Source organism: Athene noctua, chromosome 7 (genome assembly GCF_965140245.1).
Source record: "Athene noctua chromosome 7, bAthNoc1.hap1.1, whole genome shotgun sequence".
NCBI lineage: Eukaryota > Metazoa > Chordata > Aves > Strigiformes > Strigidae > Athene > Athene noctua.
Genome location: NC_134043.1, coordinates 17,904,488 through 17,923,150, shown reverse-complemented (window position 1 = coordinate 17,923,150; position 18,663 = coordinate 17,904,488). Strand labels below are relative to the sequence as shown.

Below are 18,663 nucleotides of genomic sequence, written 5' to 3'. Positions count from 1 at the left end.
ACTGCTGTTTGCTCTATGTACTGCACTCTCTGCCATTTGGGATTTTATTATATATGGTCTTGTGTACCTTGTTTCTTTTCTCTCACTAAACAAGATTTCAGGATTATCAGAACCATTTCTGTTTCCATTTCATAGCTTTTTTATATCTTTTGGGGTAATTGCTATTTTTACTGTGTCTTCTTGAACTCTTCCTACACTACTCAGGATCAGAGGTTGTTCCATGCACCTCTTGAAATGTCCTTTCCCTAATTGTTGTAGAAAGACCTCTGAAGTTTGTGCCCTGTATATCTAGTGGTAGACTGTGGTTAAGAGCTTGTGCCACAGTACCTCTGATGGAGAGCAGGGTGTGATCCTGTGCCCAAGTACAAGTCAGAGTTGATCCTCAGCTGCATCTACTTTGGCTTCTATTTGTTTGTGTATGTGCACTTGATCTAACATGATAAATGTTTTTTCTGCTTGAAAAGCCTATGAACTGCTTTGTGGTGAAAAAGGCCTGTTCCCTAACATGCTTCACTGAGCAGTTGTAGAGGGTTAGGAGAGCACACACTGTTACTGTAGCTCAGCAGAACAGCAGGAACTTGTTCTTTGGGTAACTGAATATTCGCTGTTGGTTTGGGGTGGGAGGGTCTTTTATGTCTTTCTCTCTGATTTTTTTTTTTTTGCGTGTGTGTGTCATGGAACATGACATCTTCCTATCACCTTCCTATGTGTGTACTATGACCAAAACTGTTGTGCTTGGAATATATTGGGTATGTATTTCCTGTGAAATTGTAAAGCAGTTGTAAAAGATAACTAAATCACAGGAACTGAGGTGCACAGGTAAAGTAAATTTCAACAGGTTTTCTTTAACAAAGTTACCAGTCGCATTATATGTAGCTTAGCTAAGGAACACCTCATGGCTCTTTCTGTTATGGCTTCCTTTTACTCTGTTGTAATGTTTTATTGCCAGAAGAAGTGAGGCTTGAAACTGAGTGGAAATTTGAAAAATAAATAGAAAGTAGTCTGACCATGCAAGTTGAATTTAGTGATTTTGTGTTGCTTATTTTGGTGCCGTGTGATCTCTTATCTCCTATTGTTACAAATGTTTTCAAAAAGCATTGCGATTTTTTTTTTTCTCATTGTAAAAGATATAGCAGAAATAAGTTTATAGAACTTTACAAAGCTCTTCACCTTAAAGGATTGTGGAATATTTTAGTTCATTTGGGTTCTGTTCCAATGATGGCCTCAAATGAGATTTCAAAATACTTGAAATGGAAAAGGTTAATTATGTATGAGATATTTTCATGCAGAACCCCTAAACCACTTACCACAGGAGGAAAGCTTTTAGAGACTCTTAAAGTGAGATATCATAAGTTTTATTTTGTTTCTCTAAAGTCCTGGAAAGCCAATCAGTGTTTCATTGCATTGACTTCTGCAGACGTTTTGCCCATCTGCTTGCTAAAAAGGATGTCTGCAGCCCTGAGGTTAAGAAAGAGCTGCTCAAGAAGGTGAAAAGTGCTATTTCAGCTACTGCAGAGAGATTTTCTGGGTACATGCAGAACGTAAGTACTATATTGTCTAAAAACAATTACGATACGTTCGGTGCTTGGGCTGTATCAAACTCCTGTCAGTCTTCAACTCTGTTTGACAGTGACTTGAGCTTTTGATTGAATTATGATTGCCTGCTGTTTGTTAGAGCAGAACTGCCTTAGTATTGCTGAGTACAGTGAACTAAAACATAATTTCCCTGGTCTTTGTATGTTTGAGAGAAAGATACTGAATGACGTACAAAATCAGTTTGATGAGTTTACGCTGTTTGTAGGATGCACATGAGTTCCTGAGCCAGTGTCTGGATCAGCTGAAGGAAGACATGGAAAAGTTAAACAAAACTTGGAAGAGTGAGCCAATTCCTAATGAGGATAACTCACCTGGACGGGCTTCTGATGACCTCTCAGCCACCAAAGTTTATACATGTCCGGTTATCAGTAACTTAGAGTTTGAGGTTCAGCATTCTATCATTTGCAAAATGTAAGTATGCTTGAGACGTTTTCTCATACTTACCTTAAAAGACTGGAAAGTGTTTCCACCTTAGGTGACTTCATCTGCAGGTTATAACTAGAACTAAGAACTATGGGTTTTTTTCAAAGCTAGATATTTAGAAAATACTCTGTGGCCTAGAAATGCTGTAAACCTCTCGCCACTCTGCTGCTAAAGACCTTCTTTAAACAGTCTCATACCATTGGTTCTTCATTACATATACAGTGGAAAGCCACTGTGCTTTGCATTTTGTGTACCGGTTGTATGAGAATAGCAAGAAAAGGGGGTTTCAGCCAAGTAATGTTTCTTTTTAAAAAAAAATAAAAAGGAAAGCCATGTTTTTAATTTGTCCTTTCTAAGAGCTTCCAGGGAATGGTATTTTCTTTAGTGTCTCTAGGTTAATATGGAAAAAGATGTAAACCGATATGTCTGGGCATTTGTTGTGTACAGCCTGTGCAGCAGACTCCTGTACAGGATGCTTACATTCTACCAAGTTTTCCTGAACTCAGATATTTGGGAATATTACTTTGTGTGTACTGCATTAGTTCCTTAAAATAATTAAAAGTAAATTGCATGCAGGTAATAATTATTGAAGACAAATGACTTAGGGTCTTTTTTCTAAAAAAAAAAAAAAAAAAAGCATAAGAAAATTGAGGTGGTTTTGGGTTTTTTTACATGGACTCTAATGTTTTGTTTCTAAAAACAGTTTGAAAGTGGTTTTAGGCTTTCCCTTCTTCTAGGGGGAGCTCACTTCTAAGAATGCTGAATGAAGAAGACATGTTCAGCTATATAGCAGTCACTTTGATTTCCTGTATGCCTCATCACTTGCCTCTCCAAAGCAGTCTGTTTTTTTGTTCTCACCCTTACACAAATGTTTCTTTCAACTTCTAAAGCGTCAAAGTGGAACAAAATTCAACTTTGTCATAAGCATCAAACAGTAGTTTCATTTTGATGAGTAAAAATAGACTGATCAGGAGGCATATCTTTACTGGGAAGTTACTTTAGCTTAAAAAATGTAAGTTGTCATTAATTTAAAGTGTATTTTTCCTCAGACATACATAAGTGTGTTTCTTTTTTAGGTGTGGTGAAACAGTCACTAAACGAGAACAGTTTAATGACCTCTCCATTGACCTTCCTCGAAGAAGGAAATTGCTTCCTTCCCGATCAATCCAGGATTCCCTTGACCTCTTTTTTCGGGTACATAGTTTTGGGGGTTTTTTAATTCACTGAAGTATGTGTAGGTTACGTACCATACAGAAATTTTAATGTATAGCTGATTATTAGTTTCTGTGACATTGATTACAGGCATGTGAAATAATTAACTTTGCACTTTTTTGACATTTGTATATTAATATACAAAATAAGTATACAGGAATTTTCATTGTAAAATGCTTTGCAGAAATTAACTGATCTTTACAATACTGTGAAATAGGTAAACTTCCCCATTTTGTGGTGGAAGAGTTGAGGCATAAACAAATAAAAAGGAGAGAAGGGAGGCTGTCAGATTGAGGTAATCACTGAGGAATTGCTGCTTTCTCTCCTGGGCTAGGATGCTTCAACAGCTTATGTACTGCCCTAAATTAGCATGGAGGAAAAAGGTATGCAGAGATAATAATTTAAAAAATAGTTTCAATATGTGGGTGTGCATCTTGTAAGTAGAACTTCAAGGTGAGGTGTCTGAAAGCTAAAAGTGAGCCTTATGTCTGTGAATTAGTGTTGTATTTTGTCATATCTTGAGACTTACCTGTGGTTTTTCTCCATTTACAGATAGTGTTTTCAACAGATAGAATAAGTGATATGTTTATTCTTCTAAAAACTGGTGAAGATCTTATGATTTTAAAAAATTCTTAAAATTATAGTGATGTCATTTGGCCTTACTTAAAGAAAAGGTCTGTGGAAATGTTTGATGACTAAGTCATGTAATTTCAGCACAGTGATGCTTCCCCTTTTGCTATCTGTTCAATATTCTGGTGCAGCACATCCTTGGAAAGTTTAGATGAGGATAGCTTTTTTCAGGAACAAAGCTGAGGCTTTGAACAAGAAAGAGAAAACTTCATGGCAAATTATCCTGCACTGAAGGTTATTAGAAAAAAAACCCATATGGAAAAGAAAACTGTAAACCTTGCAAGATTGTCTCCTCTCTTGGGAAGCTAATTTGTCTCAACTGTGGTGAATTCACTGGTCTGCAATAGACTTGCAGGAAAAATTTGACCTATATTAGTGGGTATGTTGTCAAATTGTAAGCTCTGCTATCTGTCCTCTTATCAGATGTCCTCTTGCTATGTCATGTTGAAAGTGATTATAATTTTGAGTGTAACTGCTGGTTTTAAGAGCTTCTGTGTCAGCCTAAAGCAGTGTGCTGCTTTGAAATCTGTTTGATGTGCCTTTTGTCCCACTAGTCATTTTTCTGTTCTCTTTAAACAGGCGGAGGAGATTGAGTATTCCTGTGAGAAGTGCAATGGAAAGTCTGCTGTTGTCACACACAAGTTCAACAGGCTTCCCAGGTGAATGTTGACATCTATGCCTCTCTTCCCTGGAAGTACATGTTACAAAAGTGCAAGCAAAATTCCATTCAAGAGTAAAGCTAGGAAAATGGGTAGGACAGCATGTATGATGGTCGGCACATGAAAGATGCACGTGCATACAGTAGTCTTCATGCTGTTCTTCAGTTTCCCTCCAGAGAAGCTCTCTTGGGCACCCTCTGCAACACTTCTTTCTTCCTCCCTATTGCTACACAAGTAGGGCAATTTCCCCCACCCCCCACTCCCCCGCCTTTCATTGGGGTTTCTGGGACGTGAGGGGAGTGGAAACAGTAAATATATTCTGAAAGTTTAATATTTTCTGCTCAGCTGACCTGATGGGCAGGACTGAGTTGGAAGCATTAGAGCCAGAAGGTATGTAGAGGGTTTTGCTTTGACTAGTTAATTCTTCCCATGCTGATACCTGTTTTCTTTCTCAGTAAGTATGGCACTTTGAGTAAGAAGGCAGGCACTTTAGGGATTAATGGCATGCTCAATAGTTTCCAACCTCATGGTTGGGTTTAATTCATTATTTAGAGTGGAAGTGCTTGGAGGTAGGGATCATTTTCTCATGGGATGGATGTAAAGCTAAAAGAGTCTGTTGGACAACTTTATCTGGCCTATGTCCTTGTCCCAGGTATACTGAACCCAGTTACTTGGTAGTTAGCTTGCGTTTTGCTTAAATAGTGTATTTATGCTAGCACTGCAAAACCGTTGTCAAAGTTTTTGAATATTAAAACAACATAAGTGATGATACAGCTGCATGATCTAAATAGACAGTACGAAGTGCAGCATAAGGGAGAAGATTCAGTGTAAGGAGGCCTTTTCAATCTCTTTACTGTTATGATCAAAAGCTCTTTCAAAGAGAAAGTATCATGACAGATAAACCAAGTACACATCTTGCACTGGGCACAGTTCCTCCTCGGTTTTGGACAGCTGTGTGATCCCTCCATCACGGTTTTGGATATCTGGGAGTAATAAACTAGCATTACAGCCTATAATGAAAATGTTTTGATTGTTTCCTACCTCTCACCGCATAGTAGAAATAATGAGTTTGGTAAGAGCTGCTTGCTTCTGCTTGACTGAAGAGCAAGGTGATGCAGATCAAAGCCAGAAGCCTCTTGAGTCAGCAGAGACTGCACCTTGCACAAAGGGAGAGAATAATTATCTGCCTCTTGCCAGATAAGAGGTGGATAGTGTTTCCCTGCCACCCCAAAGTAATAATCTGTTTTAGTCAGGTGAATGCATTTTGTAAACAGGGCTACTTGGATTTTGAATGTGTTTTCTCTGACTTCTGTCTTGAGATTAACATTTGTCCTTTTCTCTTATCTCTCAGGGTCCTGATTCTTCATCTGAAACGATACAGCTTCAATGTAGCATTGTCTCTCAATCACAAAGTTGGGCAGCAGGTGGTTATTCCAAGATACTTAACTCTGCTTTCACACTGTACAGAAAGCACTAGGCTGCCACTGACGCTGGGATGGAGCGTGCATTCTGCAGTGTAAGTGTACAACTTAAGATTGATCCATGCCATGTTAAGCACATGTGCCACAAGGTAGGTGGTTGTCAGATCTCCTCCAGAAGATGTCTGGGCAAGGAAACATTAAAATTATGGAGCTTCAGGTGTGGACTGCTGGTTTGTAATGATGCCATCATGAGAACATGCATGGAAAGGAAGCATGATAGAAGCAGTAGGAAGAGTTTATGGGGCATTGTCTAGGGAATATTTGGTAAGAGAGTATTTTTCACTGTACTTTCTATTCTTTTTAAGAGAGCTTCTGTTAGTAGTTTCTAAAATTTATTCCTCTTGGTCCAAAATTATCTATATTACCTTTTCCTTCACAGCACACTTACCTCTGCTTAGAAGATGTAACAGCCTAAGTTTTTCTGCTAATTTCCACTTGCTTGTCCTGTGCTGTCATTCATTTTTCATTGTCCTTCCTGTGCCAGTGTAGTATCAGAGCACTTCACATGCGAAAATCCTCTCTCCTTTTCCCTGTGACAGTTATTTCTCTACATCTGTTTGTCCTGAGACAGATTAAATGGGCCTGCTGTCACAAGGGAAGTCTGTAGGAAAATAAGGAATGAGACACCCTCAGGTCTCTTACGGTCCCTTCTTAGTGACATGGTAGCCATAGTGAGTTAGGACACAGCTGGTGTACACGTTCATCAGTGTGGCATGTGTTCATGTGCTGAATGTTTAGTGGTGTTTGAAGTTTATGTGGATGTTTCCCAAGAGTTTGCTTTATCAAGAGAAATCTTAAACACAACAAGCAGCTTAAGGTAGCCAGAACAGAAACACTTGAAAATGTGTTTGAAATAGCTTTCCAATGGCTTTTTTTTTTAGTCATTGAAATAATTTTGAATGACCAGAGACTGGAAGGGTAACTAGGTTGTAGAGAAGCAGCCATGGTTTGAGGGGTAAGATTAGAAAATATTTCTGTGTTGGCAGCCTCTGGTAGATGTGTAGTGATAGTGATGGACCTTGAGGAGCCCATGAAAGGATTAAATGGAGCAGGAAGTTTGTTTAGAAGAATCTAGGTAAGGGAGGAGAAATGGAGATGTGGGACATGCCAGAAAACCGGCTGATCCAGACAGCAGCAGGAGACTGTGGTTTGGGAGCAGGAATTCAAGTGTTGGTGGGAATAAAAAATAAAGGAATGAGTTGTCTTGACATGGGAGCCCAAAGCCTTTAATTTGTGAGCTTGTCCCTAAGGGTGCATCACTAAGAAGTGAATCAAGTTTAAAGGATTATGTATGGTTTTGAACAACTGTTGTATATTTATAGCATGATGGAGTTATTACTCTAAATCTAAGCAATTAGCAAGTATATAATGGTATTCTACTTGCTTCTTTGGTCGTGGATTTGCATGCATAGCAGACAAGTAAACACTTATTTTTTGAGGACTGTAACTGCTGCAATAAATACTTTGCTTTTTTAATAGTTCCCGTCCATTGAAAGCCTCCCAAATGGTGAATTCCTGTACTACAAGCACTTCCACACCTTGTAGGTGAGTTATAGCTCTGAAATGCCCATGGCCTGGGGCTTCATAGGATAATTTTAAAGGCATTTTAAAATTTTCTAATTCTTCTGTGATCTTTCCACTTTTTCTATTTATTTTCTTTCTGGTTTTTTTCTTTTTCTGTTTTTTTTCTATTGTAGTAAATTATTTCAGCTGTTGTCTTTTTTCATATCTGAGTTTTATTGGGGTTACATGCTAGCTGAAATGAATGTCAGTGGTACAATTTGCCTAGTTGAGGCAGTCACCTTAGCATTTCTTTTGAGAAAACCTTTCGGAACTTGTAAGCAAAGATGATGGTGTTTTTTTCAGACGTAAGGCTGAGCATCAGAATGAGAACTGGATTTAGTTTGTACAGATGATTTGTCAGTGCCAGATACCTTAAACTAGATTGTGTTTGTAGTTTCAAGTCACATATATAAGAAGCAATATGGTTTCTAATTCTGTAATCTAGCTCTTTGTTCTGGCTCTATGGAGCCCCCATGTGTGTTCTGGAAACATGATTAGTTCCTTAAAAGAACTGTTTTTATAGATTGCTTTGAAAGGCCGGTTTTTGATATAGTGAAAAATATATTACCACACTGGATAGTTTTGCATTATGGAATACTTAAAGACCAGATTTCCTAATTAACAGAAATCATGACTTCCCCAGACTCCCTTGTCTTCTGTTCTAAAGAAACAATAATTTATCTTAATGAAAGAGCAAACAGGAAAACTGAAAAAGTTGTGCACATTTGTGCTTTTTATATCCTAGTAATGATTTAGGAAGTCCTGTGTTCAGTTTAGTAAACTTCAGAAATCAAATAGTTTGTACAAGTTCTGCATGTTATTGCGGACTCAACTCAAAGGAGTACTGTCTGGGATGGCTAGGTCATAAGGTGCGGAATCCTTGGCTTTAGAAGTAAGTGCCACACACTGAGTAACTTTTAACATTGTAAGTTGCTACTGCAGGCTTGAAGTAGGTATGTCAGTTAACCTAGTAAAATATACCTGTTCTGAAAACCCTGCCTGCTATGTTAGTAAATTGTCATTGTCAATTGTTGCAGTTTGTTCCCCCAGTTGTACTGCCCCGCAATGTGAAAGTTGGGTGTAACGCTTCTTTAACAGCTACTTCAAAACAGATTTGTCCAATGCTACAGTGCTGTAAAGTTTTATAGCCATGTTTTTGATTTACAGAAAATACACTCTAAAGTCAAAGAGCTCTGGAGCACTCTATGTGGATTCTGACAGTGATGATGAGCCCTTGAAACGCTCTGTTGCCCATAGCCAAAGGCTGTGTAACATACAAAGTAGAGATCAGCAACAACTGCAAGAAGAACCAGAAAAGGTAAGGGAGAAAACCACCAAGTTTCGTATACATAGATCCAATATGTGCTCACGTCTGGCCTGTGCTTTTCTTAGCGTAGAATGTGAGTAAAATTGATGTAAGATAAGTTTTTTCTCCTAATTAGTACTGCGGTGCTGGAAGGGAGTGCTTTGCTAATTGACCTGTCTGTACAGTTGTCTTGGGTTCCCACTGGGAACAGAGGTAATTGCGTTGCAACTGTAGTTGAGTTTTCAGGTTACATATACCAGCTGCTTAGCAGTTCTGTCAGTCCTATGGGTAACTTTCACTAATAATGTTCTGAGGCTGAAATATGTACTGTCAATAATAAAATTATGCAGTAAAGCCCTTGATTAAATTAGATCCAGTACAAGTTAGGCTAAGCAAAATATTCAATTGAGAGAACTTTTTGAACATTCAATCTATTACCCCTTTAAAGTGTGGCTTTGTAAATGCTTTTAGAAACTGAAGCTATCAGTCTTTGGAAGGGGACACGTAGAAGTGTGTAGTGATCAAGTTATTGGTATAGAGGTGCAGTTAACTTCAAATTGCCTTTGAGCTCTTGATTGTGTATTAACATTGCCAAGATTTTTTGCCTCTATCAGGGCAGTGCATTAACAGGTGAATGAGAAGGGAAAACAAGAAGTTTAGGAGATTATCTTTCAGTACCACTTTCTTCTGTTAAGAGTGTTGCAGGCCCAGTGCTTAGAACAAGTGTCCTGCGTCTCCACTTCTCTAAAGTGTTTGAAGTGTTCATGGGGTTATTTTAATCAAGCAGAGACTTGTGGTCTTAATTATGGCATGAAAAGACAGGTGTAAAGCTGGCTGAATAGCAATAGGTAACAAGAGGAAGATATCTACGGTTTCTGATCTGATGGGAAGATCAAACCAAGGGAGGATCCTGATCCACTCAGTATTGCTAAAATGGATAATGAGTATTAAATTTTCAGAAGTCCCCAGAGCTGGGAAGAGCATGCCAGTATGATGAAGCTCCGAACTACAGTTAAGAATGATCTTGACAAATCTGAGAAATTGCATAAAGATAGGAGGTGTTGTTCAGTGGGAACAGGCTAAAGGTGCTAATCTTAGCAGGACTGATCAACTGTAAATGTGGGATGGGAACAGCTGGGAAAGCAGTGGTCCTTCACAAAGGGTATGAAAGGTGACAGTCACAAGGTTAGGCTGGTTGAAAACAGAAGTGTATAGACAGAGGCACAGCCTGCAGGTTGTGTGAAGTAACCTTCCTTTTTCCCTCAGCATTGAGTTACAGCTGGAGTTCTGTATCTAGCTTTGGGCTGCAGACTGAAGAGTGTTATAGATTAACTGGAGAGAGGCCAGAGCAGAGGAATATGAATTATTTGAGGTCTAGAAAGGAAGATTTGGGGGAAAGAAGCTGCCAAGTGACAAGTATTAAGTATTAAAGAGCAGGAAAGTCTTTAGTTTAAGGAGAAACCTAAGCAGGGCTTGTCTCTTCAAGGAAGGGAAAGAAATTAATAGAAACACTGGAGCTGTTTTCCATGCCCGTAGTGAATAGAACAAGAAATAATAGATTAAATTGCAGACAATAATTTTTAGATTAAATATTAGGGAAAACTTCCTGATGCTCCAGATGTGTGGGGATGGAATGGATTGCTTTGGGAAAAAGCAGAAAAGCCTTTGCTGAAGCTCTCAGGAACAGGGTAGGCAACTGCTGTCCTGCATGACAGTACATGACACATCTATAGCTGGCTGTGGGTTGGGGAAGGAAACTAACTTGTCTTTGAAGTCCCCCTTATGTATAGAAAAACCAAACAGTATTCCAAACTGTCGTAAATGATTCTTCCTTGAGACTTGTTTGTGGGGAAGTGTAAGTAGTCTCTATCACACAAGCCCCATGAGTGCAGAAATTGTGGGAATAAAGCCTATTAATTTGAATAGCAAATTAATTATAGGCTTTCCAGCTTGTTGTGGGAAAGAGGCACTGGTGGTGATGATTCCACATTAAGTGACTTTATTCTTTATGGCCATGCACATTTGCCACTCCTCAACCACAGGCCTGACCAGCCATCTGTGATCATTACCCAGATCCTCTGTGCTTCTCAGTGCTGTCCTTGGAGGACCCAGTCCTGGTCCTCAGAAGCGGCATTACAGCTGCTGCACCCTTTCCCTTAGTGTGCTTCTCACAGCAGCTGTGGATGGGGTTTCGTTAGGGGCTTGGCAGTCACTTTGCACGGCTGGTATATTCCCCGCGGGGTACTGCTTGCAAAACAGCCTTGCCTTGTGGGAGAACAGCTGGAACAGTGGGTGTATCCGACACTGGGCAGTAGGGGCAAATAGCAGTTATTCAGCTAAAGTGGGCAGAACTGCAATTTCTGTGATTCCTGCTCTGCAGAGGAAGTAGTATTTGAAGTACTTTTAAAAAATACTTATTTAAAGCAGTCTGTCTTAGAGCCTAAGCTACTTAAAATCTATGCAAATAATGCACAGGTGCTCCCAAGTCTTTAAAGTCCAGCCACTGAATTAGTGGTAGTTGTTGGCAAAGTGCCTGGAACTAGGGTTTGCTGAAGAGCTAAACCAGTTTTGATGTTAGTAGCCTACAGGTGCAGAGAGAGAAATCAGAAAGCTTAAAAAGCAGGTTCTCTTCTTTCCTTATTCAGTGCCTGAATAGATGTGAGAAGTTTAAATTTGTCAGTTCTAACTCTTGGAGGGCATGATGTCTAGAAGAAGCAATTTAGTTGGCTAATTCATTTGCTAAACTTGTTTGATAAGTCAGTTTTAATACAAAATGTTTGCTATATAAAAGTAGCCTTACTTATCAAAAGCTTACTAAATTAAGTGAAAAGCAGCAGTAAAAATGTATTTTTGTTCATTTTAACCAAGTTCTGAGATCCATCCAAATGCAGTTTAGAATAAGAGCTGGATAAGTACATTCTGGTAGAAACTATTTTTCCCCATTTTTAACATAATATAGGGCAAAAAAAATCATATGGTAAGTATTGTAATTGTGTAAATATGTATACATGGAGGGGTAACCTCCTGATTAACAGTTAATATCAAAGTGATCAAAAGGACTTTATTAGTTGCAAATCAGTATGGTGTAGGAGTTGATGAGCGTCAGTTTTAGAAAAATAACTGAAAAAGGAAAAATTTAGATTAAGACCAAAGTGGTTTTCCTTTCTTCCAATTTAAAGTCATTTTGTCCTCCTTAAGAAAGAATAATTCCCCCTTTCCCTGGTTAACTGTTTTCTTACTTAATTTGCAGTGTCCTGCCCCATACAAGATTTTGCATGGCAAGTCTGCAGCACCAAACCTAATTTTAATTACTCTTCATACCAGCCTGATTTCAATTCCTATTCTTCCAGCCCTGTGTTAAAGTTCAATTAATCTCGTGTTGCTGCTTCAGCTTTTGTTAACAAACTTGCAATTTCGCTACTTGTTGCCTCAGTGCTGACTTGCCAGAGGCTTGAGGATTCTTCAGGACCTAAAGGTGGAACATATGTGTTGAAGGAAAGGAAGGAGAAGGGAAGAGTTATCTCGTGAATGTTAATCCACAGGGCTTGTAAAAACTGGTTGTAGTTTATATTTAAATATTATTCCTTGGAGTGAATGTAGCTACAAAGGTTGCCTTCCCATTGAGTCTCATATAACTATCTGTTTAATGTTGACAGAGCCAAGCTCCCACTCCCTGGGTTAATAAAAAAAAAAATCTCCACAGAAATGTAAAGCTGATGTTATATGCCTTTTTATTCAAGCACTTAATCATAACTCCATTCATCTCTAGGGCTCAAAAAGAAGTAAAACGGAGGGTGATAAACCTGAGCTGGGTAATGCTGGTTTTGATGGGATGAGTGAAGATGAGCTGCTAGCAGCTGTTTTAGAGATTAGCAAAAGGGAAGCTTCTCTGTCTCTGAGCCATGATGAAGATAAACCCACAAGCAGCCCAGACACTGGTTTTGGTGATGATGAAATTCAGGAATTGCCAGAAAACCTGGAATGTATGGAGATGGAGAAACCCAAAGCAGCATTAGACTCAGGTAAGGCGAAGTAATCATCTTAATTGGACTAGAGTGAGCTAAAGCGGGTTACTGATAGCAGCAGGTTAGTAATGTATGGTAGCAGAATCTGGGTGCAAGTGCACTGCTGAAACTGCCTGACTTCCTCAGAGTTTTCTTACAGTTTCCCTGTGTATAAAGCGTTTAATTCATTGAACTTGTGAAAATTGTATGTCTGTCACCTCTACGATAAAATTAAGGTCATCTTCAGAGTTCATTTCCATTTTTTTCTCTCCTGATTAACACACGTTTCCACTGGTTCCAATACCAGACAATTCAATTTACTAAGATTTGGCACTGTCTGGAACTTAATCTTTCATAATCAGAAAATATTTTCTTTTCTGGAGCTGTTGCTGCCTGGGCAACACAGTAGCAGTGTTCACATTGCTGGTGTGCAGGAGTGATGTCTGGGGTGCATAAGACGAATGTTTTCATAAATGCAGTTATTTTGTCACTAGTTACTAATGAATTTGGCACTCTAATTTTTTTCTAACACTTTTTAATGTGAGAGTGTAGACCCTTGAGCATAAGAGACTCAGCATGTGAATTATGGCCTCTAACCCAGAAACACAGTTAAGTACAAGAAGGAGCCTGTTTGATCTCAGTGTGGGGAAGTTTAGTGTCTTCCTTTAGCTGGCTGAAGGAAATTTAAGTGTTTATCATTTGTTGTGTGCTACATGCTTTCAGTCAGTTTTTTTAATTCCACTAGCCTGGAAAAACAGGCCAACAATATGCTCTCCTCCTTCTCTAAGAGCCAGGAGGTTAAATATTAACAACAAACTCCCCACTCTATTACCAAAAATCACACTTGTTTTAATGGACAACTCTTGACAGCTCTCATGTTGGAAGGCGGTGTATAGGAAAATTCAGTCAGTGATCAGCCTTGTTTGTGTCCTTTACATACACTAATGTTGCTTGTGGTTGTGTGAAAGAGTTGTGAGAGTGTGGCCACATAAATGTATCTCTCTCCAGGTTTTCTTTGGAAAGTGTAATTATTTGAAGGCCCTTTTGTGACACTTAAGCAAAAAGTATGTGTTTAATAAAAGTTTCTATATTTTCTGATTAAGAATGCAGTTAAGCACTCAACATTGCATTCAGCTTTCTGTATTTGACTGTGTATGACCAAAAAATACAAGTACTACTTAAAGCATATGATTTAACATTCAGATGAGATATGTGTGTATGCCAAGTTACCAGTTATGGCAGCTGAATGTAACATACCATGAGTTCACAATCCTGTGTTCTATTTAAAGGAAACTTAATTGCAAAGGATGCTTTGCTATATATCAGACAAGATGATTCTAAACGTGATGGATTTAACTTGGTCCATTTCTTGTTACTGCTATTAATATTTTTTTAATAAACACTGAATAATTTGTGATGCTTTCAAAAAAGGCTAATTTAGATATGACAGATGTCTTTTCTGCTACATGATCCTCAAATAACGGTTGCGTGAGTAGAATGAGTATTTTTTTTTTTTTTTTACATTGGATGTTTTCAGAAGTCGTGTAATAAATTCTGGTTTGGTTTTCATCCTAAAAGGATTAGACTGATGGATTATAGTTCTGGTGGTCTTGTGTTTTTCAGAGGTCACAGATACTGAGACTGCCTTGTATAATCCTTGCTAATAACTAATGAGCAGATGTTGAAGTCTGCATAGGGCAAAACTATAAAGTTTCACATGTTGCTGCTTGATGGCTGTTGGAGCAGGTCCTGACTCTCTCAGCTGCAAGCAGATTGGAGAATCAAAGTGTCCTGCAACTGCAGGAGATATATGCAGTGGTTGAATGAATATTCAGTCCAGAAGTTTTGTAAAATACTTCTGCCGTAGAGTTTGCTTTAAAGGTGAACTGAAAAGTTGCAGCCTTGCACTTGTAAAGCTGTAGGTAGTGTTCACAAGATTGAAGCTTTTACCTGAAGCAAAAAGTTGACACATTTAAACAGTGCTTGAGACTTGTGCTTCCCTCTGTCTTACATATGATTTGGCTTTAATTGTGGCTTCGTCTGTAGTACTCTGAGGTATAATATGCAATGCAAATTTTTATAATCCATGGTTCCTTCCAGAGAAATTCAAGTGTTGGCTCATGGCTGCAGAAACCTAGTGGTGTGTGATATCTTACTTTAAAGTTGCTGTTTCTGAGTGAACATAAAAGGCTAAGAAGAGAACAAGTTCAGGGATTAATCAAATGTTTCATCTTACACCTGTTAAAATAAGTATAAGCCTTCACTTTGGAGCTTTTTCCATTTGACTCTTTTGTGGTTTCTTTATGGCTCGTGAGCTTTCCCCGTCAATAGATGTCACTGTGTTGCAAGGATTGTGGTGATTTAAAGAGGATTTAGCTGGTAACAAACAGAAGACCCAGGAAAGTATAACTGTACTTTCTGATTCCTCAGGTCCCTCCAATTTCACCGAGATAACTAAAGATTTTGATGAGAATAAGGAAAACAAAACTCCAGAAGGCTCCCAGGGGGAGGTTGACTGGCTGCAGCAGTATGATATGGAGAGAGAGAGGGAGGAACAAGAACTTCAGCAGGCACTGGCTCAAAGCCTTCAGGAGCAAGTAAGAAATAAAGTTTGCTTCCTTGAGTTATTTCCCCAACACTAGAAACCTGATGGCTAAAAGAAATGCTTGTGTTCAGGCAGTAACTGCAAAGGGATTCTGCTGCTGTTTTGAGAGAACCAGATGAAAAAAAGGTTTGGGTTTCTTCTAGCTCCAGTGTCAGTAGAGTGAAAGCACTGGATACATCTGGGCACATTTTATATGGTCTTTGGAAACCATATATCACATTAGATCTACAGATTTCACAAAGCTTTCCATATACACTCATACACGGGCTTGTAATATTATATAAAATCAATAATAAACTGAACTAAACTCTTACTGTCACTGGGAACCAAGCCCACCTGTAGCTTCCCTGGCAGTTGCTTCTGGCACTGTGGTGTGTCAAGACTCCAAGTGAAAGAGGCATGTTTCAAAGTAAAGGCTTAGAACAGCAATGCCAGGTCAGGTTAAAGATCTGTCTATCCCGGTGTCTTATTTCTGGTACTAGCACGTAGGGGATGCTTAGTGAAGAATAGAGGAACTTAGCATTTATGTGATCCTTCCCTGGAAGTAAATTGAAAAAAGGATCCCAAATAATACAGTCTAAAACAAGTCCTTTAAATTAGACTTGGAAAGAATTGGGATCTCTAGTTGTATGCTAACCATCTGTATTCCATTTGAATTTCAAAACCTGTAATGGATTTCCACAAGTTTAACTGAGCTGCTGAGAGTGAAGCAAGTACTTATCCAGGTCTTTCTTTAAATAGGTGCCCTTGTCTGCTCTCTATTAATACTAAAGCTGTCATGGTTTTCCTTATGAGATCTGATGTTTCCATGGCTCTTGGATTTTTTTTTTTCTCTCCCATTACTCATTATGAGGTGCTGGTTGGTATGTTCCATGCCAGATGCAGCTTTGATTCAGCGATGCTGAGTAGTTTAACAAAGATTCCCAAATGCTTTAGAAATAGTGAGATAAAAGGCCTCATGCTAATAATGTAAAACTGCCCTTTGAGTGTTGTTCTGCTACAGTTCTGAAGCAAAATCTGCTATTCTAATGATTCAGGCATGGAAATGCAGTAGCTGTGCTTATCTTGATTTGAAATACATAGTTAGGGCTCTGCGTTCAGGTGCACTGAAAGCATTCAAACCGTGAATTAAGAAGCCAGCTCATTAAATATTATTGACTGACTTGCTGCAGCTCTGAGCTTTCAAGAGTGGTGGGAGGAACAGGGGCATGATGTTATCCAAAGATTAGAAGGGTTTGTTGACTTGAGGTTTCTTTGCTACTTGTTCATGGTAATATTTTTAATACCTGGTGGTTTAGCGGTGTCTTTTTTTGCATCAAGCCTTTGTGAATTACACCTGTTACATAGAACCATTGGCTCTGCTTTCAAATGGCTTAAAAAATAATAAAATCTGTCAGGATTTAACAACTCTGTCCTCAGCTGGCTTTGAGCAGAAGTAGTCTAAATTTTGCCGAAGCGTGAGGAGCTTTGTGTGTAAGTGACAGCTTTCCTTAACGAAGGGTTGCAAATTCATTCAGATGCTTTTCAAATTAATGATCCAGAGAAAGCGTTCGGTGTTACTAGAGACTTGCTCTGCTGCATACCAAACTTCAGGAGCTTTGACGAGCCTTAATGAAGGTTTGTCCCAGGTTGTGTTGCACGGGAACATTGGGCTCTCGCTGGTTGCAAACATTCCTTCACACAGAACCTTTAATTTACAATGTCAGGTTTGTTGTAGAAGCCAGAGCAGCACAGTTTCAGTGGAAAAAGAGCACCACAAGAATTTTAAACAGTGAAGTGTCTCAATGAGCTAAGTTTTGTTCTCTTCCCATTAGGAGGCACGAGAACAAAAAGAGGATGATGACCTTAAACGAGCCACTGAATTGAGCTTACAAGGTGAAACTTATTTAACTTCTTCCAGGATGTTGCTTTTGAGGGAAAATAGGTCTGTATGTATGAGTGCAGCTCCTGAGTGTCTGTAAGACAGCTGGGATTTCATGTTCTTTTGGTGTGTGCTTTGTTGTGTTTGGCTTTGCTCAGGTCAGCTTTTCTTGCTCTTGGTTGTGAAAGCAAATGCCAGGAAAAACTTAATATGAAAAATTACTTACTTCAGTTTCTTGAGTTTTTAATTATATATATATATGCAATGTATTAAAATATATAGCATGATATTAATCTAGAGAGAGCAAAATGGACCTTGAAATTTTGCATTCCCAGCAAAAGCCAGTATGCTAATGGCTGAAGTCAGAGCATAAAGATTACTTCTTACTTGTATTGATATTTTAGTGCTGATTAATGAATGCACTGGCCTTGCCCAGAAAAATGAGTAAGTGCTGTACCTGTCTAATACACGATGAGAGGGAGACAGACCTCACTGCAAGGTATAGCTGTTGGGGGTGAAAAAAGAAAACCAAAATACACTATCTGTCTTCTCCAAATCCAGTGTGGTGAGCCTCAGGCACTGTTTAACATTTGTGTGAGGCTGGCATGCGAGTGATTTCATACAATCTGGCAGAGCAAAGCAGAACTGAGAGAAAATTTCTGCTCCAAAGAGGGAGAAGGAGGGGTAATGAAGTATTGTGTTAAGATACTTGTAGTTGTGCAGGCACCTTTAAAGGCCCTCCATTATTACTGGATGAACCTGTGTCTGCTTCTGAAGAGAAGTAAGTTGAATGCTGCTTAAGCATCTCTCAGCCTGAGTCCTGTCCCCTCATGAGCTCCAGCAGACGGAGTGCCCAGCCCCTCTTGGGTCTTCCTTGATTCATGGCCAGGAAGAATTCAAGGCTAGAAATCCTTCTTCCTCCTGATTTACAGTCGCTTTGACTTAAACATGAGTGTTGCCTTGTGCTTCTTAACTTGCTACTGTATTTGTAAAGCCAGCAGTTGCTCAAGGAAATGCTAATAATCTTGAACATGTAGCTGGTAGTAGTTGTCTTAGGAAGGTTCCCAGTGGTGCTGCAATCACAGAACCACTAGTCATCCAGGGACCGTTGGTGAAGTGGCGTTTAGCAATACCTGTGGCAAGTGCTTCATGCAGACACCTACATAAGTAAGTGACTGTGTTTCTTGGCTGTAGTCTAGCTCAGAACAGCCCAAATAAGTATGGAAACCAGCAGTAAAATATTCTCAGTTAAAGGGATTCATCTGTAAACTTCCCAAGAAGATTATACTAATCCAGTGCTGATGGTTTAACATAACAGCACAG

At 39.0% G+C, this 18,663-nt stretch overlaps 1 protein-coding gene across 2 annotated transcripts in view; it reads left to right on the top strand.

Annotated features, from left to right (window-relative positions):
* The window catches only part of USP37 (ubiquitin specific peptidase 37), a 38,011-nt gene that overhangs the window by 12,190 nt on the left and 7,158 nt on the right, over positions 1-18,663 (top strand). For both annotated transcript variants that reach the window (XM_074910945.1, XM_074910944.1), the window contains exons 11-20: positions 1,418-1,541; positions 1,802-2,007; positions 3,096-3,213; positions 4,441-4,520; positions 5,872-6,036; positions 7,481-7,546; positions 8,732-8,882; positions 12,640-12,892; positions 15,305-15,471; positions 17,294-17,354. In XM_074910945.1, the coding sequence (XP_074767046.1) occupies positions 1,418-1,541; positions 1,802-2,007; positions 3,096-3,213; positions 4,441-4,520; positions 5,872-6,036; positions 7,481-7,546; positions 8,732-8,882; positions 12,640-12,892; positions 15,305-15,471; positions 17,294-17,354 (1,391 nt within the window). The remainder of the gene's footprint in view (positions 1-1,417; positions 1,542-1,801; positions 2,008-3,095; positions 3,214-4,440; positions 4,521-5,871; positions 6,037-7,480; positions 7,547-8,731; positions 8,883-12,639; positions 12,893-15,304; positions 15,472-17,293; positions 17,355-18,663) is intronic.